Source organism: Rutilus rutilus (genome assembly GCF_951802725.1).
Source record: "Rutilus rutilus genome assembly, chromosome: 22".
NCBI classification, from domain to species: domain Eukaryota; kingdom Metazoa; phylum Chordata; class Actinopteri; order Cypriniformes; family Leuciscidae; genus Rutilus; species Rutilus rutilus.
Genome location: NC_140227.1, coordinates 29,955,631 through 29,979,587, shown reverse-complemented (window position 1 = coordinate 29,979,587; position 23,957 = coordinate 29,955,631). Strand labels below are relative to the sequence as shown.

General features: G+C 37.0%; 1 protein-coding gene across 1 annotated transcript in view; it reads left to right on the top strand.

The window, feature by feature from the left end:
* Positions 1-18,545, top strand: part of megf6b (multiple EGF-like-domains 6b) — a gene marked incomplete at its 5' end in the record, with an annotated part of 65,015 nt that extends 46,470 nt beyond the window's left edge. The window contains 24 exons of the mRNA XM_084395843.1: positions 1,620-1,748; positions 1,831-1,959; positions 2,193-2,327; positions 2,981-3,115; positions 3,264-3,389; positions 4,341-4,472; positions 4,542-4,670; positions 4,746-4,877; positions 5,413-5,541; positions 5,645-5,773; positions 6,018-6,146; positions 7,672-7,800; positions 8,490-8,618; positions 9,371-9,499; positions 11,706-11,834; positions 12,855-12,986; positions 13,914-14,042; positions 14,190-14,339; positions 14,375-14,503; positions 15,139-15,267; positions 15,341-15,469; positions 16,426-16,554; positions 16,629-16,757; positions 17,566-18,545. Coding sequence (XP_084251969.1) covers positions 1,620-1,748; positions 1,831-1,959; positions 2,193-2,327; positions 2,981-3,115; positions 3,264-3,389; positions 4,341-4,472; positions 4,542-4,670; positions 4,746-4,877; positions 5,413-5,541; positions 5,645-5,773; positions 6,018-6,146; positions 7,672-7,800; positions 8,490-8,618; positions 9,371-9,499; positions 11,706-11,834; positions 12,855-12,986; positions 13,914-14,042; positions 14,190-14,339; positions 14,375-14,503; positions 15,139-15,267; positions 15,341-15,469; positions 16,426-16,554; positions 16,629-16,757; positions 17,566-17,594 — 3,035 coding nt within the window. The 3' untranslated portion in view covers positions 17,595-18,545. The remainder of the gene's footprint in view (positions 1-1,619; positions 1,749-1,830; positions 1,960-2,192; positions 2,328-2,980; positions 3,116-3,263; positions 3,390-4,340; positions 4,473-4,541; positions 4,671-4,745; positions 4,878-5,412; positions 5,542-5,644; positions 5,774-6,017; positions 6,147-7,671; positions 7,801-8,489; positions 8,619-9,370; positions 9,500-11,705; positions 11,835-12,854; positions 12,987-13,913; positions 14,043-14,189; positions 14,340-14,374; positions 14,504-15,138; positions 15,268-15,340; positions 15,470-16,425; positions 16,555-16,628; positions 16,758-17,565) is intronic.
* Positions 18,546-23,957: the final 5,412 nt, after the last annotated feature.

Genomic DNA, 23,957 nt, shown 5'->3' with positions numbered 1-23,957 from the left:
TTGTATTTCAAGACATTTGTCAGGGTTTTTGTTCTCAAAACGCTCGTGTGTAGGACTAATTTCTCATCCCACGCCTCCGTTCATAATCCCAAAATGTCATTTTAGAGCTTGAGCCATTGATAGCAGAGTAATGCAGTTATTAGAGAGAGAGAGAGAAATTAAGTGTGTGTGAATTACCTGAGTATGTGTGTCTCTTAAAGGGATACTTCACCAATAAACATTAAGCTTTGTATCAGTAGAAACCCGGTAGTATTTTCGAGTGACCGTGCTTCCCTCCCTCATGTCCCCCTGAGACGAGAGATTTCTGTATTGTGTGTCTGGAAAAAAAAACCTCTGATGACGTAAAAATCGTCATTTAGCTTCATCATCCAGAGGCGAGAGACTCCAGCCAGTAGGAGGAGCTCGTCCCGCATGTCTTCAACCCGCCCATAGGGGGATCTCACGATAAAACGCCGTCTTTTCAGTTTCGAGTCACTAGTAGCCTAGCTGTATCATTTCTCCCGACACTGCCCTCTGTAACCGGTAGGCGTGGCTTGGGAGTGTCCTCGTAGGGCAGCGAAGCAAGTGCATTCTGGGAGTTGTTGTCTTTCATCCACATGAGCCAAAAATACATTTTCTGGCTTTTCTCAGTCTAGAAGGCACCAACTTCTAAAATTATTTCACATTTCTACTACATAAATGACCCAATTTAAATACACATTCATCTTTCCAGCGGTGAAATATCCCTTTAACAGAGTTCAGCATCAGCGTCTCTACTAATAGTGAAACTGTAAGTTGATCTGCTTCAAGAACAGCGCTGTTATTACCTCGCTAGTGAGAAATGTCATGTAGCTTTTACGTTTCTGAACTATTTAACTCATAAAATCGTCAGAGCGGCGCTGACAACACGTTTCTGTGCGAGTGTGTGGCCGAACTGTATGTGTGTGTTTGAGTGGGAGAGAGAGCGGGAGAAAGAGAGTATGTGCTTTTCGTACATAATAAAACTTAATTTTGTGGGAAAAAACATGGAAATAATTTGTTGTTTTATCCTATTGTTTACCATATTGATTTGCTTGGTCAGTGTTGTTGTGGGTTTGGGTTCTTTTGCTGTTGTCTGCCTTTGAAATGACAGAAATAATTTGGTGAAGTGATATGAAACTGTGATGCGGTCAAAACCTGCCGGAACTACTTCCCTGAAAATAACTGGACACCTTAGAACATTCATCAACCAATCAGATTCAAGCATTCAAAGGCTTATAGTATAAACATCATTAAATCTCAAAATGTAATGCTTTTGGAGACATAAAGTGTCTATTGTAAAAAAAAAAAAAAAAACATGTATTGATGCTAAGCCCATAGACCTTTCAAAAGATGTTTAATTTTCGTAGTCCTCAAGGCTGATCATAAATATGTCATTAAAGATTAGAGAGGAATGGACGATTCAGCATGAATTAATGAGGGCTTGATTACATCGACAGAAAAGCCAAATTTCACAGGCAGAGAATTAATTATTTTGATCAGATGATGAAAAGACTGATGAGTCATGCACCATAAACCAGTGATCAGAGACATTTATTAAAAACATGTCACTGTCTTACTGTTCTGCATGACCTTTCTCCTCCTGTGTGTTTGTCATCCAGCGTGTGCGGAGGGCTGGTTCGGCAGGAATTGCTCGTTGAGCTGCGAGTGTAAGAACGGTGGTGTGTGTGATCCGGTCAAAGGGAGCTGCCGCTGTCCACCAGGGGTCAGTGGAGAGCTGTGTCAGGACGGTCAGTTCACATCAACTACAAATAATTTATAACATATGCACCATGTCATGTTTATAGAGTTTATTTGATGCACTCAATCCAGGTTGTCCTAAGGGTCTCTATGGGAAGTTCTGTAATAAGAAGTGTAACTGTGCTAATAATGGACGGTGTCATCGCACTTATGGAGCGTGTCTGTGTGACCCGGGACTGTACGGAAGGTTCTGCCATCTATGTGAGTCGGGATTTACCCTTTTAACCACACTTTGCTTTTAAAACAACTCCATTTATGCTGTGCTGTGCTTTAAATGTGTATTCAATTCAACACTGCACAACTCAATTCAATTAGAGAGAGAGAGAAATTGTATGTGAATTACCCGAGTATGTGCGTCTCTTAAAGGGATACTTATATGAGTGTGACTTTCTTTATAAAAACTTGTGCTCTTTGTTTCTTCCGTGTTCACGCAGTGTGTCCGAAGTGGATGTTCGGTCCAGGCTGTTCTGAAGAGTGTGTGTGTGTCCAGAAGAACACTGTGGAGTGTAACCGTCGTCACGGTGCCTGCGTCTGCAAGCCTGGTTATCGGGGCGAGAGCTGTGAAGACGGTGCGTCTGACGAGCGTCTGAAGTGTATACATCGAAATGCTTTATGAAACACCATAAAATAACTAGAAAACGTGCAAATAAAAGTTAAATAAATGTACTTTTTTTTTTCTTTTTTTTTTTTATATACAAGAAAAAGAATAGGAAAATATGCAATCCAAAAAAAAAATATATATATATATATATTTATTTATTTATTTTTGCCTCGAAATGCTTTAAATAAATACAAGGAAAATAATTGTAAAACATGCCATCTAAAATAAATAAATATAAAAAATTTTTAAATTAAAATGGATTTGTTAAAACAAAGCATTTAAATATATTTTTTTCATTTGATATAATAGTTTTAAAAAATACAAGGAAAATAATTAGAAAACAATCTAAAACATGCAATCCAATAAATAAATAAATATTATATATATATATATATATATATATATATTCTTTTTTTTTTTTTTTTTGCATTGAAATGTGTTAAAGAAATTCCAGGAAAAGAGTTGAAAAAAATCTAGAAATAAAGAAAAGAAAAGAAAATGGATATGTTAAAACATCGCATTTTAACATTGTTTTACATTTTTAATTTGCATTGAAAGACATTTTAAAAAGATGGCAATATATGATACGATACGATCAGTATTGATTGTTTTTCGTTGTAGAGTGTGGATCAGGCTTCTTCGGCTCTGGCTGCGAGAGGAAATGCTCCTGTCCGGATGGAGTGACCTGTGATCATGTGACTGGAGCCTGTCGACCGCAGTGTCCAGCTGGAAAGAGAGGAGACAAATGTGACCTAGGTATGTTCGGTCAAATTACAGGTATATAATATGTCTGTACTGTATGCCAACTAAGGCCATAGGATGCTACATTATACACTGCAATAAAACTGAATATGGAAATGGAATGTGATGCAAGACTTTGATTAGTGTTTCATTTCTGTGATAGATTGTGTTGATGGAAGATTTGGGATTGGCTGCTATCAGTCATGTGACTGTTCTGGGGCATCATGTGACAGGATCACTGGCCAATGCATGTGTCCTGCTGGAACGTTTGGAAAACGTTGTGAAAAAGGTGAAATTGTCATTCTGACATCAACATGTCATGCTTATATTGAGCTAAACTCTTTTCTTATGATAAAAATGAATGCGCTATTTACAGTATTTTGAAAACACAAGCTGCATTAGTGGCTCATAGACACAAAATGATCCGTTATGAAAATTCTGCAAGTTTGCATGATATTGTTTAATGTATTAAGTTGAATTCTGGGTACGATCATTATGTTTCAGGTCAGATTGACCCTAGTTTGGATCAGTACAATTCACCAAAAATCACACACACACACACACACACACACACACGAAAAAACAGTTAACATTAAAACTTCTCAAACATCACCAAAAGGTTCAGACTATATATGAGAATATATGATTTTTATTAGATTTTTTACAATATTATAAAAAAAAAATATATATATATAATATTTTTATATATATGCATTTTATTTAAAATTTAAGATTGTGATTTTTATTTTATTTTTAAATTGGTTATATTTAAATAATATTTATATTTAATAACATTTAAATATACTATATTTATATTGCTTTCCTGAAGCTCAAATAGTAGATTAGCAAGATCACGGGTTCGACTCTATTAACGTGTGCACTGATATAAATGTACAGCATCAATGCAATGTCATTTTATTTACATAAAAGCATCTGCCAAATGCGTAAATGTTAATACCCTGACAAAATACATGCATTTTTGAATAATGTTGTGTCTGTGCAGCTTCCTTCAACCCTGAAACTTGAGGGTCGCTAACAGTTTTGTAATATAAATGTAGTACGCACATTTCACAACACCTCAGTTTGCAGGGATGTTCATGAGCCTCAATGAGAAAGTCCCACATTTTCATGATCTCCATTATTTCCGACAGCTAAAAAATTTTGTAACATAATATAAGGGTGAAATGATATAACTATCTGAATTATAAATGTTGATACACACAGTGTGTTTCTGCATCAGAGTGTGTGGAGGGTCACTGGGGTGTTGGATGTCGGGAAACGTGTCCGTCTTGTGAGAACGGAGGCCGCTGTGACCGGCGTAACGGCACGTGTGTGTGCGCTCCCGGATTCATCGGCAGATTGTGCCAGAACAGTGAGTAAATCCGTCAGGATCTCTGTGCTTTCTCCTGGATCCGGTGTTTTTGAGTCTCTCTGTGTTCAGTGTGTCCCGCGGGCCGTTTCGGCGTGGGCTGTCAGCTCAGATGTGTGTGTGAGAATGGAGGACGTTGTGATCCTGTAACCGGACGCTGCTCGTGTCCTCCCGGCTGGACGGGCCACAGCTGCAGGAAGGGTACGTTTCATGTTTTTATTATTATGTAATATAAAATGTCTGTTTTTTGATGGTGAGATAATGTGTGTGTTGTAGCCTGTGACACGGGCCGCTGGGGTCTGGACTGTGTGAGTGTGTGTGACTGTCGAAACAGTGGCGGAGGGTGTGACGCTCAGACCGGACACTGTGAGTGTGAGGCGGGTTTCATTGGACCTCGATGTGACCAGAGTGAGTCACATACACACACATTACTTTAAACACACACACATGCACGTACAACAGCGTAAAAGTGTGCTAAAGACACATGTCATGTTATGCGCTGTCCTAACAATATTAATATTATTTCATTGTTCCATATGATGGTAGCGAATGATAGCCATTGACTTCCATAGTATTTTTTGCAATGTAAAAAAATAAAAATAAAATGGCTCATCATTTTAGGTTCAAATATACAGGAATATATTAAGGAAAATGTATATCTAAGATCCTGTAAATTTTTAAAACCTTTTTGACTTCACTTGCTTATTTATTAATGGTTTTGCATTTGACAAAATAATTTATAAACGTACAGATATTCCATGTAATTTCTCAATTCATATGTGACCATGAATAAAATAATTTGATTGATATATGATATTATAAATATGAATTATTTTTCCTTGTAGATGTAGATTTGGCAGTCCTTCTATATTAAATGCATATCTAAATCTGTTATAAATGTTACAGTATTTATCACGTGATCTGTGTCGTACATCTATCCCAGAATGCCCTGCTGGTTCATTCGGGCCGGGCTGTAGGCATCGCTGCCAGTGTGAAAACCAGGCATCATGTGACCATGTGGGCGGAGCTTGTACCTGTGAGATTGGCTGGACTGGAACGTTCTGTGAAAAACGTACAGTATGATTGTTCAACTTAACATTTATTAACACGTTATCGGATACTGATGATCAGATTTTTGACTGAATGCTTGTGTGTGTGTGTGTTTGTGTGTTCAGCTTGTCCGCAGGGTTTCTATGGTCTGGATTGTCAACAGAAGTGTGTGTGTATGAACGGGGGTCTCTGTGATCATGTCCATGGTGAATGTTCCTGCCGGCCTGGCTGGATCGGTCCACACTGTGACCAAAGTGAGCTTTTGTAGCATTTTATCATCACTTCTATCTTCATGCGTTGCTACTGTACCTTTAAGACTTCTGTGTGGAAATGATTGGCTAACTTCTTCACCTGTGAAATTGATAAAGCCTTGTCAAGCAAAGAGGATTTTTATCTTGCTCATCTGTGCAAAACCCTGCATGATTAGACATTATTCTTTTCTGAGCACTTCTGTCCCAGTTTTCCCATGAGTGATGTTTGTTGTGGTCTGGTCTGTAGCGTGTCCTGCTGGATTGTATGGAGCGAGCTGTTCTCAGACGTGTGTGTGTCACAATAACAGCAGCTGTGAGGCCGTAAGCGGTCAGTGTGTGTGCAGCGCAGGGTGGATGGGACACTCCTGCTCACAGCGTAAGATTCCTCAGACACCTCATTCATTAAAGGTCCCATATGGTCAAAACTGTAGTTTCCTGGCTTTTTTCATGATAGCAGAGGTCTAGGGGCGATGAAACTACCATATACGTTTCAAAACAGTCGATCCACAGACACATGCACACAGCCTGCATAAAGTAGCTGTGCCTTTTCACAAGACATTGTGACTTCCGTATAAATGTCTCCACCCCCACCAATGGTGGGTCACTCAGAAAACAACAGGCCAATCAGAAGAGAGGCTCATGAATATTAAGTAGACAGGCCAAAATCGACCTGTCCTTGGCAGAGCTCCTGAGAAAGGAGCTGTAAAAATATACTGAGATGGTTTTTGGTACTTATTCTTAAGGACATCAAAACCTAAAATAAAACTTCAGAAAGGCGTACAATATGGGACCTTTAAAAAACTGTACTAGCTGACTATATACATGTACAACGCTGAAGTACATATACGTAGTTCAGTCATGAAACTCTTCTGAGCAGCTGATTGGTTGTCTTGAAGCTGATATTTTTGGCCAGTTTATTTCCAAATGTATATATTTTTTTTCTTCCCCAGCTCCACCTGCCTAGATCTCCTTACTTTTCCTTGCAGAAGCGCGTATTCTATTCACCGTATTCATGTGCGTTTTTTCGGCAGTGTTCTTCGTACTAAGTCTGTGTACATTCATATGCTTATCAATGAATGCTGATTGATAAGCATTTTAGAGTTGTCATGATTAAAAAATATATTTAAACACTACCGTTTGAAACTTTTTAAAATGTTTTTTAAAGAAGTCTCTTCTGCTCACTAAGGCTGCATTTATCTGATCAAAAATACAGTAATATTGTGAAATATTATTAAAATTCAAAAGAGCATTTTTTTATTTGAATATATTTTAAAATGTAATTTATTCCTGTGATCAAAGCTAATTTTTCAGCATCATTACTCCAGTCTTCAGTGTCACATGATCCTTCAGAAATCATTCTAATATGATGATTTGATGCTCAAGAAACATTGTTTATTATCAGTTGAAAACAGTTGAATAACTGTGATACATATTTTACAGGATTTTTTGATTAATAGAAAGTTTAAAAATACAGCATTTAGTTGAAATAGAAATATTTGGCAACACTATAAATGTCTTTACCAACACATTTGCACAATGCATCCTTGCTGAATAAAAGTATTAATTTCTTTAAAAATAAGAAATCTGACCCCTAACATTTCATCAATATTCATTAATGAATTAATGAATTAATTAATTAATGCAACTTTATTAATCCCTAAGGGGAAATTTAGATTGGACAATACAATGAAATAACATAACAAAGTGAAACCATGTACCTAGAAGTAATTAAGCATATTAATTTGCATAAAAAGTAATCAAGACTCATTATGCTCACTATGACAACAGTATGGACAGCTTAAATACGTCAGAGTAGAAAGCCAGTGTTTTTCACTTCATGATGAATCATGTGTCTTTGAGTCTTGTGTTATATCTCAAGTGTTGTGTCGCTGTTTCTGCAGGATGTTCTCCAGGTTTCTTCGGTTTGGGCTGTTCTGAGATCTGTGTGTGTGAGAACGGGGGCTCGTGTGACCCTGCGAGCGGCCGATGCTTCTGTCCCAGCGGCTGGACGGGATCCGCCTGTCAACTGGGTCAGTGACTCTGATCTTCACGCTTCAGTTTCTTTATTTACTTTGAGGGGAAACACCTGGAATATTCAGCCGGTCTGTTCGTGATCTCGAGTAAATACTCAATGCAATATGTAATACGCTTTAATTGAGTGTGTGCAGTGTGCTGACGAGACTGCTAACCGCAGTGCTGACTACACACTACATTTACTGGAGAGGAAACCATGATTGCCAGTGTGGAAGCTCTGGTTTTGTTTTTACGCCTGGAAATGATCAGGATATAAAATGTTAGTTTTGATATTGTGCAAAATGTTTTTGACGTTGCGTTTTGATAAGTTTCGATGTTCAGCTCCAGTAATGGATCTCTCATGCTGACCGTCACTGGTCCAGTGTAAGTCGGGAAGGAAAAGAGCTGCCGATTTCCAGGCATTACATCATGTTTAGTGTCGTGCTGGTCTTCCAGGATTTGTTAAGTTTAGACACGTTCGTCTCATGTAAGATCTTGGTTTCTTCTCCTCGCACCTCATAACTCTGGCCGCTGCTCCAGGGTGAAGGTTTCCTCATGGACGCAGTGAACTCTTACTAGACGTGACCGATCACATGCAGGTTCATTTACACTCAGTGCGAAAGCGAAAAATAAAGCAGAAAGTCACAGATGCAGATGTTTCATGTAAAGTCACGACACAAAGCATCATGTATCCCTGTGGTCCCAGAATGCCCAGCGGGTCGGTTCGGGTCAGGCTGTCAGGACAGATGTGCGTGTGAGAACGACGGTCAGTGTGACGGACAGACGGGGCGATGTGTTTGTCAGCCGGGCTGGACAGGAGAACGCTGTGAGAACGGTAAGGTCATCTGAAATGTGTGTGACGTACACCAAAGGCTGTTGGCTATTTCTGGAAATGCAGCGCTTCAATATGTCCCACATCTATAGGAAATACTTCAACAGGACATACACTGAGCGTGTCCATATACACTACCCATCAGAAGTTAATTACGACATCTCTTATGCTCACCAAGAATGCTTTTATTTGATGAAAAATGCATTAAAAGCAGGACTGTGTATTGTGAAACATCATTCAGAAATCATTCATAATAATTTAGCGGGGAAAAAAGCATATTAGAGTGATTTCTGACTGGGATCATGTGACTGAAGACTGCAGTAATGATGCTGAAAATTCAGCTTTGATCACATAAATAAATTACATTTTACCATATATTAACACAGAAAACAGCTATTTTAAATTGTAATATTATTTCACTGTTTGTACTGTATTTTTCAGCCTTGGTGAGCAGAAGAGACTCTCAAAAACATTTGAAAAAAATCTCAATTATTCCAAACTTTTGAACTGTAGTAGTTACAGAGGATTTGGCTCCTGCTAGTGGTTAGATATACATATTTTCTGATGTATATTAATAAAGACTGGCTGTCAGGATATTAGAGTATAATCCTGAGTTCACTAGTCATATTCACACTGAGAGAAGGATTGAAAATATGTAATAAAGGAACTAAATAATGTATTTTTCCACATATAAAAAGATCAGTAGGTGTGTGTAAGGAAGGGCGAGGGTGTAATGATGTGTGTGTGTGTGTTAGCGTGTGTATCGGGACGGTTTGGAGTCGGCTGTGAGGAACTCTGTGTGTGTGAGCACAGCGCCCCCTGTCATCATGTGAGTGGACAGTGTGTGTGTCCTGCAGGATGGAGAGGAAGACGCTGTGAGAAAGGTCAGAAAGGTCACGCAACACACATGCGCACCCATTCAAATTATTATATATTTAATTAAATGTTTATTTTATATTTTTTTAATGATGTAATATATATATATATAATTTGATAATTATTAAATACTATATATTACACTTTACCTTCCTGTATTTTCACTGGAAAAGGAATTTAATTTATGAATAATTTTACTTGTATAATATTTGTCATATTGGTTATCACACATAATAGGCCTAAATAATGATCAAAGATTTAATTCAATATTTATTTATTTATTTAATAAATAATAATTATTCAGTAATTATTAATTAATTTAATAATTATTAAATCATTTATTATTAAAGACTTGATATATTTTACATTTTACCTTTCAGTACTTTTTTACTTGAAGTCGAATTTAACTTATCAATATTATAACTTGTATAATATTTGTCATTTTGGTATCACCCATAGTAAATAATAATTAAATGTTTTTATTATTAATTTTATTGTTAATTATTTAATACATAATAAATGAATGATTAAATATGTAATATATACAGTGAGGAAAATAAGTATTTGAACACCCTGCTATTTTGCAAGTTCTCCCACTTAGAAATCATGGAGGGGTCTGAAATTGTCATCGTAGGTGCATGTCCACTGTGAGAGACATAATCTAAAAAAAAAAATCCAGAAATCACAATGTATGATTTTTTAACTATTTATTTGTATAATACAGCTGCAAATAAGTATTTGAACACCTGAGAAAATCAATGTTAATATTTGGTACAGTAGCCTTTGTTTGCAATTACAGAGGTCAAACGTTTCCTGTAGTTTTTCACCAGGTTTGCACACACTGCAGGAGGGATTTTGGCCCACTCCTCCACACAGATCTTCTCTAGATCAGTCAGGTTTCTGGGCTGTCGCTGAGAAACACGGAGTTTGAGCTCCCTCCAAAGATTCTCTATTGGGTTTAGGTCTGGAGACTGGCTAGGCCACGCCAGAACCTTGATATGCTTCTTACAGAGCCACTCCTTGGTTATCCTGGCTGTGTGCTTCGGGTCATTGTCATGTTGGAAGACCCAGCCTCGAGCCATCTTCAATGCTCTAACTGAGGGAAGGAGGTTGTTCCCCAAAATCTCGCAATACATGGCCCCGGTCATCCTCTCCTTAATACAGTGCAGTCGCCCTGTCCCATGTGCAGAAAAACACCCCCAAAGCATGATGCTACCACCCCCATGCTTCACAGTAGGGATGGTGTTCTTGGGATGGTACTCATCATTCTTCTTCCTCCAAACACGTTTAGTGGAATTATGACCAAAAAGTTCTATTTTGGTCTCATCTGACCACATGACTTTCTCCCATGACTCCTCTGGATCATCCAAATGGTCATTGGCAAACTTAGGACGGGCCTTGACGTGTGCTGGTTTAAGCAGGGGAACCTTCCGTGCCATGCATGATTTCAAACCATGACGTCTTAGTGTATTACCAACAGTAACCTTGGAAACGGTGGTCCCAGCTCTTTTCAGGTCATTGACCAGCTCCTCCCGTGTAGTTCTGGGCTGATTTCTCACCTTTCTTAGGATCATTGAGACCCCACGAGGTGAGATCTTGCATGGAGCCCTAGTCCGAGGGAGATTGACAGTCATGTTTAGCTTCTTCCATTTTCTAATGATTGCTCCAACAGTGGACCTTTTTTCACCAAGCTGCTTGGCAATTTCCCCGTAGCCCTTTCCAGCCTTGTGGAGGTGTACAATTTTGTCTCTAGTGTCTTTGGACAGCTCTTTGGTCTTGGCCATGTTAGTAGTTGGATTCTTACTGATTGTATGGGGTGGACAGGTGTCTTTATGCAGCTAACGACCTCAAACAGGTGCATCTAATTTAGGATAATAAATGGAGTGGAGGTGGACATTTTAAAGGCAGACTAACAGGTCTTTGAGGGTCAGAATTCTAGCTGATAGACAGGTGTTCAAATACTTATTTGCTGCTGTATCATACAAATAAATAGTTAAAAAATCATATATTGTGATTTCTGGATTTTTTTTTTTTTAGATTATGTCTCTCACAGTGGACATGCACCTACGATGACAATTTCAGACCCCTCCATGATTTCCAAGTGGGAGAACTTGCAAAATAGCAGGGTGTTCAAATACTTATTTTCCTCACTGTATATATATGTGTGTGTGTGAAACTGAAGCTTGATTTGAAGTGTGTGTGTGTGTGTGTCAGCATGTCTGCCGGGCTCATACGGTCAGGGCTGTGATCAGATCTGCTCTTGTCCGTCGGGATCATCCTGTCATCATGTGACCGGAGTGTGTGGATGCTCTCCTGGATACACAGGCAACGGCTGCGAGCTCAGTGAGTGTGTGAGCCCACATCCACAATTACTGCAGAAAAGGGTTATTAATAAAAACAAGTGGCAACAATATTCTTTATTTAGATATGATGCAATACCAGTGCAATAATATACACTAACCACAATATATGTGACCCTGGATCACGTCACCAGTCTCGAGTCGCACGGGTATATCTGTGGCAATAGCCAACATTACATTGTATGGGTCAAAATTATCCATTTTTCTTTTATGCCAAAAATCATTAGGATATTGGGTAAAGATCATGTTCCATGAGGATATTTTGTACATTTCCTACCGTAAATATATAAAACATGTATTTGTGTGAGTTAATGCAGCACAATCGTGAACATAAATGCACAACTTTAAAGGAGATTTTCTCGATGTTTCGATTTTTTTACACCCTCAGATTCCAGATTTTCATATAGTTGTATCTCGGCCAAATATTGTCCTATCCTAACAAACCATACATCAATGGAAAGCTTAATTATTCAGATTTACCCAAAATTTACCCATAAGGTTTTGTGGTCCAGGGTCAAATATGACAAATTAAAGTCGGCAAGAATCAGAAGTTGCTTCTACTGTATTGTGACATATTAAATATTATACATTTTTTTTAATACTGTACTGTTTAAAGGTTTAAGGGTAGCAGGTTTTTTCAGCAAAAACACATTAAATTGATCCAAAGTGACAGTAAAGACATTTATAATGTTGCAAATCATAGTTTAAATTGTAATAATATTTCACTATTTTTACTGTATTTTTGATTGGTGAATAAGAAAAAATCGTACCGACCCTAACCCAGCTTTTTGAACGGTGGTGTATGTACAGTATAAAAAGAATAATTGCGTGAATGAATTGTTCATAAGGAAAACACGAATGGGGTCAGTTTTATATTTTATGGCGACTTTAAGACACAAGTTCTTTCTCAAATTCTCAATGATTTAGGGCAGCGTAATGTTTTATCATGAATAATGCATCCATCATGTATGTACAGTAGCATCATCTGCCTCTGTCCCGGCAGTGTGTCCGTCCGGCACGTTCGGCATCAACTGTAACCAGGTGTGTCAGTGCTCAGAGAGAAACCAGCTGTGCCACCCGGTGTCCGGAGTGTGTTACTGCGCGCCCGGCTTCACCGGACACAAGTGTGATCAGGGTGAGACACGGAACGTTTACTACTGGAGGAGCTTTTACTGTACATCTGTGGTTTACATCACCATTTCATGAGCTGATGAAAAGATCATTCAGAAAATCATAAACATGAAAAGATTTACATTTTTATGATGAACCATTTTAGTCTGTGTTTTAGCTTGATTGTTTTTGTATTTTAGATTTTTCTGATTTTATTCATTTTTATTATTTTTTTAATTTGATAGTTTTTATTTTAAAATGTATTTATTTTGATTTTATGTTTATCATATTATTAAATTTAAAGTGTTTTAGTTTTTTTTGTTATTTTAAATGAATTGTATTGTTAAAATGTAAACATTTAAATAAATAAAACCACATTAATTAAAAGTTTATAAAACATTTTAAAATAAAAACAAACTAAAACACTTAGTAAAACTCAATAAAACTCAAAAATTTAAGTAAATAAATCATTTTAAAATAAACCAAAATAAACCACTCTACCTGCATGTCATGTGACCATAAACCAACATTAGAGTTCTTCAGTGTATAATATCTAATATTTTATATTGAGATACTATTATAGTTTTCATTAGAATTTTATTTAAAGCTTTAGTGATTTAGTGTCCCCCCTAAAGCTTTAGTATTTTTTGATATCTCTATGTAGTTTTATTTGAGTTATTTGAGTACATCAAGTTCAACTAAATGAAAATGAGAAATGTTGCAATGGCAAGTAGCTCAAAAAAAGTATTTTAGTTAACATTTATTTTATTTCAAGTAACACAAATGTCTTTTTTTACAATAACTAAAAGGTACAATAATCCTGCTGTACTGTACTGTCTGAAAGCTTCTTCACTGTAATGGTCAAGACTGTGTTCTCTGTCTGAGAAGAAGGAAGTGTGTTTTCAACAGAATGTGCATGTGTGTAATGTGATGTGTGTGTGTGTGTGTGTAGCGTGTGCTGATGGACTCTACGGTCCCGACTGCGAGCGTCAGTGTCAGTGTGTGAACGGAGGAGTGTGTGTCTCAGTCTCGGGCGCCTGTGAATGTTCAGCCGGATTCATCGGAGCTCGCTGTAACCTCAGTGAGTCCCTGCACAGCAAACACTGAGAAACACACACTTTACCTCTCTCTCACACACACACACACACACACACACACACACACACACACACACACACACACACACACACACACACACACACACTCACTCTCTCTCTCTCCTCTTCAGCGTGTCCCACTGGACGCTACGGGCTGGACTGTGTTCACGTGTCCAGATGTGGGAACGGGACGAGAAGCGAGCCAGTCACAGGCAGATGTGTGAGAGACGAGCGTGACCGAGGTGAGCCGCTGTTTGCTCTGATGTTAGACGTGTGTGAGGGTGTGTTTCTCTGACAGACGTGTGTGTGTGTGCAGTCTGTCCTGAGGGCTGGTTTGGACCTGGTTGTTCTCAGCGCTGTGACTGCAGGAACAGAGGTGTGTGTGACTCCGTCTCTGGAAACTGCTCATGTGGCCTCGGCTGGACCGGCTCACACTGTGAGAAAGGTGACGTGTGTGTGTGTGTGTGTGTTCATCATTCTCTATAGAGATTAGAGCAAACATTAGTCGATTAGGAGAGGCTTGTTCCAACAATTTTTAATGAGTTGGTTATTTTGGGGATTTTTTAAATATTTCTGTTTAACTTCAATAAGTCATTTTAGTCAACTTTTAGTTAAAGGTTTTAGTTAAATTTTAGTTTAATCAACTTATTTTAGTTTTATTTAAATTATTTTGTACTTTTTTTTTCCATCTAACATGAAAAAAGATTTTTTTATATTATATCATTATTTTTTTCATTTTGATTTTAGTTTTATTAGTTTTCGTTATGTGCTTTTATCAGGGGGGTTTATTATTTTATTTGTTTAATATTTTTGTTTAAATTTTTTAGTAATTTTAGCATGTCAATTTATTTTAAAGTATTTTTTCTATTTTTAAGTCTGTTTTTTCCAATCGAATATTTCTATTTTATTTCAGGTTTAAAACAGTTTTAGGTTCAGTTTTACAAGAACTGGTTGTAAATATGAAAGAAGATCATAGCGTCACACATTGTCTCTGCATGTGTGCTTATTATGCTGAAACTCTAAACTGTCTGTATCTGTGTTATAATCGGTGTGTGTGTGTGTGTGTGTGTGTGATGGCAGAATGTCCCGAGGGTCGGTTCGGTCCTGATTGTGTGTTTCAGTGTTCGTGTGTGAACAACAGCACGTGTGACGGAGTAACAGGAGCGTGTCAGTGTGAAGCGGGATATTACGGACATCTGTGTGAACACGGTGAGATCCAGAACACACAGTTAAAGCTTTCACACCTCAGACCGAATGCGTTCTGATCCGGAGTGTGTTTCAGCGTGTCCTGCCGGCGTGTTCGGGTCTCGCTGTCAGCATCGGTGTGACTGTGTGAACGGGGCGTCCTGTCTCCCGAGAACCGGACAGTGTGTGTGTCCCGCTGGACTTCACGGCTCTCGCTGTGAGAGAGGTGAGAGTCAGTCGAGTTATTAAAAAGAGTTATTAACTCTTTCACCACCATTGATGGAATTTTCCAGGATTCTGTGTGTTCACTGTTGTGCGGTAGGGGGCGCTATTACACATCTCCTGAAAGAGTGCAGAATCTCCTGATAAAAAGCGATGAATACGTTGCTTATGCACAGTATAGAAAGAGGGGAAGGAGTTAGTGCCGGGATATAAATGATCTGGACTCTTCAATTAGATTTTTGTCTAAATAAATCTATTAATCAGTAACACTTTTCAAGTAATAAGTTAATTCTTGACTATTTACAAAATTCCAGACATTTCCTAATTCAATTTTCGCCAAGGTTTTTGGAAAATAGTTGCCAGCCAGGACAGCGTTTTTGATCATCAAGTTTCATGGCCCCCGGAATAATTGGTTGTATGAAAATCTGAACATGCAATATGTCGAAAGAAAGAACAGAGCCTCTGCTTTTAAACAAACAAAACTGTTTTGATTTATATGCTGTTTAATGTTGATGATCGCATTATTTTACATATGCGTATGATTACATGAGATGGCTTGTTTCTGCTTCTCCTTCAGCTTCTGTACTCTTTCAGTAGATGTGTAGAAAGCCGGAGGGAAATAGAGTTAATATGTGATGTATATTTCATTGAGCCTGTGCACATTTTCAGACTGATGCTTCACACAGTTGCAGGGTTATTTATATTGTAAACTAAAACCATAAAACACATTTTCATTATTTTAAATAGAATACACATTAAATGAAGTTAAAAAAAGAACTTATTTTATTTCAGCTTGTTGCAAAGGCAACATTTCTCATGTTTGTGTAAACTAACTAAAAACTGTATAGACATAAAAAAAAATTAATAAAAATGACAAAAACACATAAAACACTATCAGAAAATGTAATTTAAAATCTGGACAAAACCTCTAACCGTATAAACTCTACTTTTCTTCCTCAGAATGTGAGCGTGGCTCGTTCGGTCTGAACTGCTCTCGGTCATGTGACTGTGCGGGACACACACCATGTGACCCTGTGAGTGGCAGGTGTATCTGCCCCTCGGGAAAGACAGGAGTCAGGTGTGACAGCGGTGAGTCAGTGAACCTCTGCACTCTGATGATTATTATATCTGAATATGTTCTGATAGTGTGTGATGTTCAACAGACTGCAGTGTGAACCGGTACGGGCCCGACTGCGCGCTCGCCTGTGAATGTGAGAACGGATCTCAGTGCGACAGCAGAAACGGACGCTGTGTGTGTGTGAACGGCTGGATTGGTCTCACGTGTTCGGAACGTAAAGTAGTGCTTATTTTTCAGCTGTAGATAGTATAATATTATATATTATAATCAGGGTTTGATATATGAACATTTTCACTCTCACAAGTCAAGCTTGCTGCTACATTTTTAATTTACCGGCTATTTCGAACTTCTACTAGCAAAACAAAATTAACATTTTTTCATATTTTTGGAATTTAAATGATTCTTTTTATATATATATGTATAGTTTGACTTAGTTTTTATTTTATTTTGCATTTTCATTGCAGTTTTGGTAATTTTGCATTTTTCTACTTTTTTATTTCTATTTAGTAATTTTAGTAGTTTAAATTGTCATTTTTATTTCAGTTAGTTATTGGTAGCACTTTACAATAAGGTTTTGTTTGTTAAAATTAAATAATAATGAACATTTATTGATGTTAAAAACACCTAAATAAACTAACCACTTAGCTAATATTAATTTCAATTAAGTGCTAATACATTTTTAAAATCAAAAGTTTTTGTTAACATTAGTTAATGCTCTGTGAACATGAGCAACTCAATGTTGTAAAAAGATATTGTTCACCGTTAGTTAATACATTAACGTTTACAAATGAGACCTTACAGTAAAGTGTTACCTAGTTATTTTAGTCTATTATTAAACTAAATTAAAATGAGAAATGCTTTGGCAGCTATCTGAAATAAATCTTACATTTATTTTCTTTATATTTTATTGTATTTAAATTATTTCAAGTAACAAAAAAGTAGTTTGATGATCTTAGTTAACTCTAATAACCCTGATATAGTATACAAAGTAATGCAATATATTGTGATTTGAATGTTTGTAGGTGAAGCTCCAGAGCTGGACTCCTCATAGCACGAACACACACACACCATAAAGACTACATGGAAGCACGAGTGTGTGTAACAAGCAGGAGGTCGTGTTGGCCGTGGAAAAGCGATGGAGCGCAGACACGAGAAGTGATCGTTCAAACACACAGACGCACTTTACTCACCGATAACACTCCATACTTGATCCTTCATCCTTCTTTCAGGGGATTTTAACATCGGCTGTGTTGAAGAACTGTTGTGAAATATGATTCACAAGTGCCTTTTTGATTTTTACAAATTTCAAAACAATCCCAGATTATGTCACTCATTGTTTACTAATATTGTTGAACCCAAACTGTTTGTTTTACTGTAATCTGATTAAAAAAAACATGTGGATGTCAAGATATTGTACATGTAATGACGTTCTTTTATTAAAGGAGGGTCTGTTTGTGAAATATGTTTATATTAGAAAACATGGGGAACTGGTGCAGTTTTTCCATTGCTTCATTTCCTGTTTAGCATTTGATTGTTTTGTATAAAGTTTGAGTTATTTATATATTTTGTACAATATACAAATATACAATTGTAAATGTTATGCAAACTCTTTAACGTGTGACCCTCTTACAGAAATAGTTTTTACTCAACGCCCCAAGAAAGTTCATTCTGGAATGCTAGACTTTTATGTGTAAATGTTTCAGAGACTCTGAGTTTCAATGTTTTTTTAATCCAGGGGCCAGATTTGCCAAACCTATTTCAGAATAAAAGACTGCCATTTTAAACGCATGTTGTTTTACTTTTTTAAAGAGGAAAATAAAATAAAGGTAATGTTGCATTATATAATCTGTAATGTGTTTAAAACAAAACTTGAGAACCTGAAAATATTTTTTCCCACTTAAACTTCACAAATAATTGCAGAGAAACGGCGAGTATCTTAAAGGGATAGTTCGGCCAAAAATGATATTTAACTCATGATTTATGGTTATTAGTTATGGGGTCCACCACCACCACCAAGTCCCAAAATGTGCATGCATCCTTCACAAAAGTAATCCATCCAGCTCCGGGGGGATAAACAAAGGCCTTCTGAGGGTAATCCGTGCGGTTTTGTCGTAAAAATATACATATTTAAAACTTTATAAACGAAAGCCAGTTATTTTCGTTTATAAAGTTTTAAATATGTATATTTTTATGACAAAACCGCACGGATTACCCTCAGAAGGCCTTCGTTTATCCCCCTGGAGCCGGATGGATTACTTTTGTGAAGGATGCATGCACATTTTGGGACTTGGAGGAGGTGGACCCCATAACTTCACATTATAACCACTGAAAGATCTAAGACATTTTCTAAAATATCTGAAAATGTGTTCGTCTGAAAAAAGATTGACATATGCATCTCGAACGGCTTGAGGGTGAGTAAATCATGGGTTAAATATCATTTTTGGCCGAACTATCCCTTTAATACTCCTGAGTGCAAGTCTTGAAAAATTCATAGAACATTTTCTTAAATTACATAAATCTTTCTCCGCCATTATTTTTGATCATTTTGTTGTATAAATATCTGAACATGAAATATCTGAAAAGAAAGAACAGAGACTCTGCTTATAGTAAAAACACGGACACCTGGAAAATAACAGGGAAAGAGTTGAGAAATGTTTTACTCTGGCCTCAGTTTTGTAAACTTAAATTTTGGTAGTGATATTTTCTCATTGAACAGAAGCCTCCATTCATGTAATTCTTCCACAGCAAGAAGACGAATACACAAACGGGCTGTTTTTCATTGTCATCATTTTATAGTTGTCATTTCATAGATACTGGCGCTGTACATGTCTAAATTCAGATTCAAGCACAATGCAGTCAGCAAATGCCTTTCGATGAAAATAAAGAACCAAAGGCTGGAGTGATCAGGACCATGAATACTCTTATGTATATATATATATATATGTATATATATGTACAAAGGTCAAACTATATACAGAAATCTGACTCGACATACAGTATTTCTCCACAAAGCGTGGATATGTAGCTTGCCATTGTATACATTTCACAGAATTCTCCAAAATGCATATTAAGTGCAAATAATTGCTCTTTGTATTCTTTGTCGTCATCAACATCATCATCATCATCATCATCATCGTCAGGTCAGTACCACCGAAGGGCAACGAAGAATGGTAAAAAAATAAAATCATATTTTTGTCTTTATCCTTGCAAAATATTAAACATTACAAATTATTTCCTTGGGAACTGAAGTATGGTATTTGAAAAAGAAAAAAAAACTTCTACACACATATCCATAACCTCTGACCTGTAAAATATGGATTGTAGATGAGGGTTCATCTATATGGCTGGACTGATAATTACAGATTTAATAGCAAATACACTTTTCCCTGCTTTTCTTAAACAACTTAAAATGTCGCTACTAAAGATTCTGCCAGTTTTACACACTACTTGGAAGCATGGAAACAACTGTGTCAATGATATTCACGCCTTCTTGATGCTATCAGACGGCAAACAACATGAGTTAGTGAAGGAACAACACAGGCTGACGTGTACGACACTGATCAACAGAACACACTGAACATGACGATCCATTCAAAGCCGCTCCGCCAGATCTAGTGTCTAAAACACATCCACAACTAAACACATCATGCCTGAAACTAAAGCCTTTATTCACAAATCTACTGCTCATCAGATTACTTCTCACACACACTTTAAGTGATGCAATTCAATTTTGATGATATTTCAGTGCACTAATATTCTGCTGACGATACACAATGAAATATAAAGGAATGTTTCAGCTCTGGGGACAGAAGTATATTTCCACTCGTTGCTCAGTTTGGAGAAATGCCGTTGACAGTAATGAGCTTACAATGAAAGTCTACGAGGCATTAAAACACTGTTTGTGAAGTCAAACCATCATGACTTCAACGTTATACAGTATTAGCATACCAGCGTGATCAAATAAATGATTACATTTTATTTTAAGGTGTCTGTGTTACAGTATATTGAAGTACTGAGTAATATTAATTAACAACATGTGCTTACTATAGGGTTAGGGTAGGATTAGGATTTGGTTGAGGGTTAGTGACATGCAATTATGCATAATTTACTGTTATTAATATGGTAAGTACATGTAACAAGGACACTGTAAAATAAAGTGTTACCAAAAAACAACAACAATGCTTACTGAACACGTCTGTCACACATTTATAACCATTTGGCTATACCATTATATTTTTCTAAGTTTTTTTTTTTTTTAAATCATCATCGATGAATTTATTTTATTTATTTGACGAATTATATTTTGCAAAAAAAGAAAAGAAAAAAAGATGCCTATTTTAGGATTATTTATTGAGTGTGACTATCTTCATGAAAATTCATCTTTTTTTTCCCCCCAAATTCTCATTTGAAACGTATTAGACATTATTAAAATACACTGTTTGTGAAGACTTCAAACATTATACTGATACTAGTGTGACAAAACTGCTTACAATACTATCCGTGCCCATTTTTTATAACCATCGGGCTAACACCACCCCTTTTTTTTTTTTATTATTCTTTAATTATCAATTAATTTGTTTCATTTATTTGCCTTTCTCTGTGAATCTGACTGAAAAAATAAAATAATATTTGACCCTAAAATCTATCATATTTTATTAGTATGCTTAATCATATAAAATTATCCCTATGAAAATTCTTCCCAAATTCTCATTATTGTAATGAAAAAAAGGAAACTGTCCCACAATATGCACCAAGGAAACCAGAAAAAAAGATCTACCTTCAGAAATGATGACAGTCACACATAACCACACGCCAATCTGCTTCAAACTCTTTGAACAAAACTGCACATTTCTGCTATTAACATGTCTTTCCAATACTGTAAAAAAAAAAAAGAGAGATTTGTTTGTTTGAAACGATCATCTGTGGTAATCGACATCGGCTGAACTTCTGAAACTGAAACATTCCTTTAAAGGGGTAAAAGGAAGACATTAACACTATAAATGTAAATCATCTCCAATTAATAAGTGCCTAATGAATAAAGTGCAAATCTTAGGAATAACTGCACCGTTATCATCACACAGTAAATGTACGTGGCTCCAAGCGCTCAGTTCATTATTCTTCAGACAGACACAAACGCACAGATGAGATGGACGGACACCAGCTTCAACATTCAACTGTGTTTAAAGCTGAGCTAAGAGCTTTTTGTAGATCACATTTAATTCCCATAAGCACACAGCGTCCACGTTTTGTTGTTTAAATTTGATTCTGATCTGTAAAGTAGTTTAATCACTATCATGAAGAACAGCAAGCTCATCTTTTCAGAACTGCACCAAAAAAATAATAATATTGCCAATATTATCTGTGAAAATGGGACATGACGATAGCACTAGCCGATTGTGCGCTGAGAGCAGTGAGCATTGATCCGGGATCCAGCATGCTTTCCAAATGAATCTCATGCATTTCCCGTGTGCTCGATCAGGGCCGGTTTGATTAAACACTGCTCGGGTTCAGTAATATCTTATTGATCGATGTTTGGTGACCGACCTCCATTTAAAAAAAGATCTAAAGACTGCTTATCATTCATACTGGGTGCACTATGTATACTTGCACTAAGTATGTATATATGTACTTATATGTATAGAGCGCTGCTAAGAGTGAATACAAAGTGAAGAAAGATGCGCAGTTTAAAAACCAGATACATGCTGCTAAATGACCGATCATCTCTCCGTCCGAAAGAGGACACGGGAGTCACGTTACTGACGGGATGTGGGATAAATCTTTGGCTTCAGCCACATGTATCATCACCAGTACATACAAGAAATGCCCAGTGTCCAGAAATGAGTTGAAGAAACAGCAACTTCTGCTTCTTAAGGATGTTAGACGATGTAGCTCTCTCTCTCACACACACACACACACGCACGCACGCAAACATAGACATTCTACTGCAGTCCCTGAGCTGCTGACACAAACAGGTCTTTGCTCCTATTGGGCAGGCGAAATAATGCCATTTAAACAGTCCGCTTTTCTATTGGCTAAAAACATCTGCCACATCCCTGTGCTGGTGAAGGCCACAGGCGACGTCAGCTGTAAGCCCCAGCCAAACTGCAGGGAATATTATCAAACTGATTTTTATTTATATATTTTTTTTTGGTGCCAATTATAGATGTCCAATCGCAGGGGTGGTAAAGCAGAACTGTGTTTTAACTTTATTTAGGATTGACCCTTCAACTTTTGTGTTAACGGTCCATTAGGCTTCCACCACCCCATGTTTCTACTCGTTTTAATCATCGAAGAATTTGAACGTTATGAATAAACTTCCAGATATTTCACCATAAAATCAATTATTTTTGCATTATATTTTTAGGACTTTGTATTATTTTGTGACATTATTTCCATGACAATTAAGCACATTTCCTTCTCAGATTGTATATTGTTATGCTATATGTACTGTATGTATGTATATATATATTCTTATTAAATACTTATTACTAAATTTTTACATTAAAATCGGTACAATAAACACTACCATATCTACTTACAATTAAACTTAAACATACTTATATACATATTTGCTCATTTGAGAAGGAAATGTGCTTAATTGTCATGGAAATAAAGTCACAAAGCAAGAAAAAAAAAATATTGTAACGGTTTATATAATTTCATATATCTCATATCGATATTGATTCTGAGGTGAAATATGACCAAAACATATTCTTGACATGTTTCCTAACATTCACTCTCCAGACTGAAAACTAGTAATCGCATTAAATATTTTTTGAAGCATGCGTATCCCATTAATACTTCAGATCATTCAATCTACACTTAAAAGCTAATAACTCAGTGAGAGTAACTGTAATATCAGTACGCTAAAGGTGTGTGCTAGGAGCAGGTTACTGTGGAAGGAAGACCTCGTCGCCGTCAGTTTCCGGCGTTCTTCAACAACCAAACAGACCGCTGCCCTCCAAAAGCACAACATCTGATGGAGTGATCTGACATCAGAAGGTCTCTTGCAGAACTGTTAGCAAAGAAATGACACATGAGAAGCCAGGGCCGCCTTTTCGAGGCTAAACAGAGAAGAGCGGACACCGAGACGATGCAATGCCCTGTGCAGAATAAGCAAAAGCCACTGATTTTTGCCCCGTTCCACACTAGCGAGGAGCTGCGTTTAAATCAGTCTTCACAAAGCCACTCCCTCTGATGTTCCCTTAAAGTGCTTATTGGTTTGCCTGCGGAGGGGGCGTGTGCATACGTAACGCAGACGACACAGTGAAGAGTTCTGGGCCGAGACACCTCGACGATGTGAGCGAGGTGAGCAAACCCAAATGGATCACATGAGTGGCTATGGATCATGTGCAACTGATTACCTATTTCAGCTTGAGCTCCATTTTTGTTATTATGCATTCAATATTTAAAA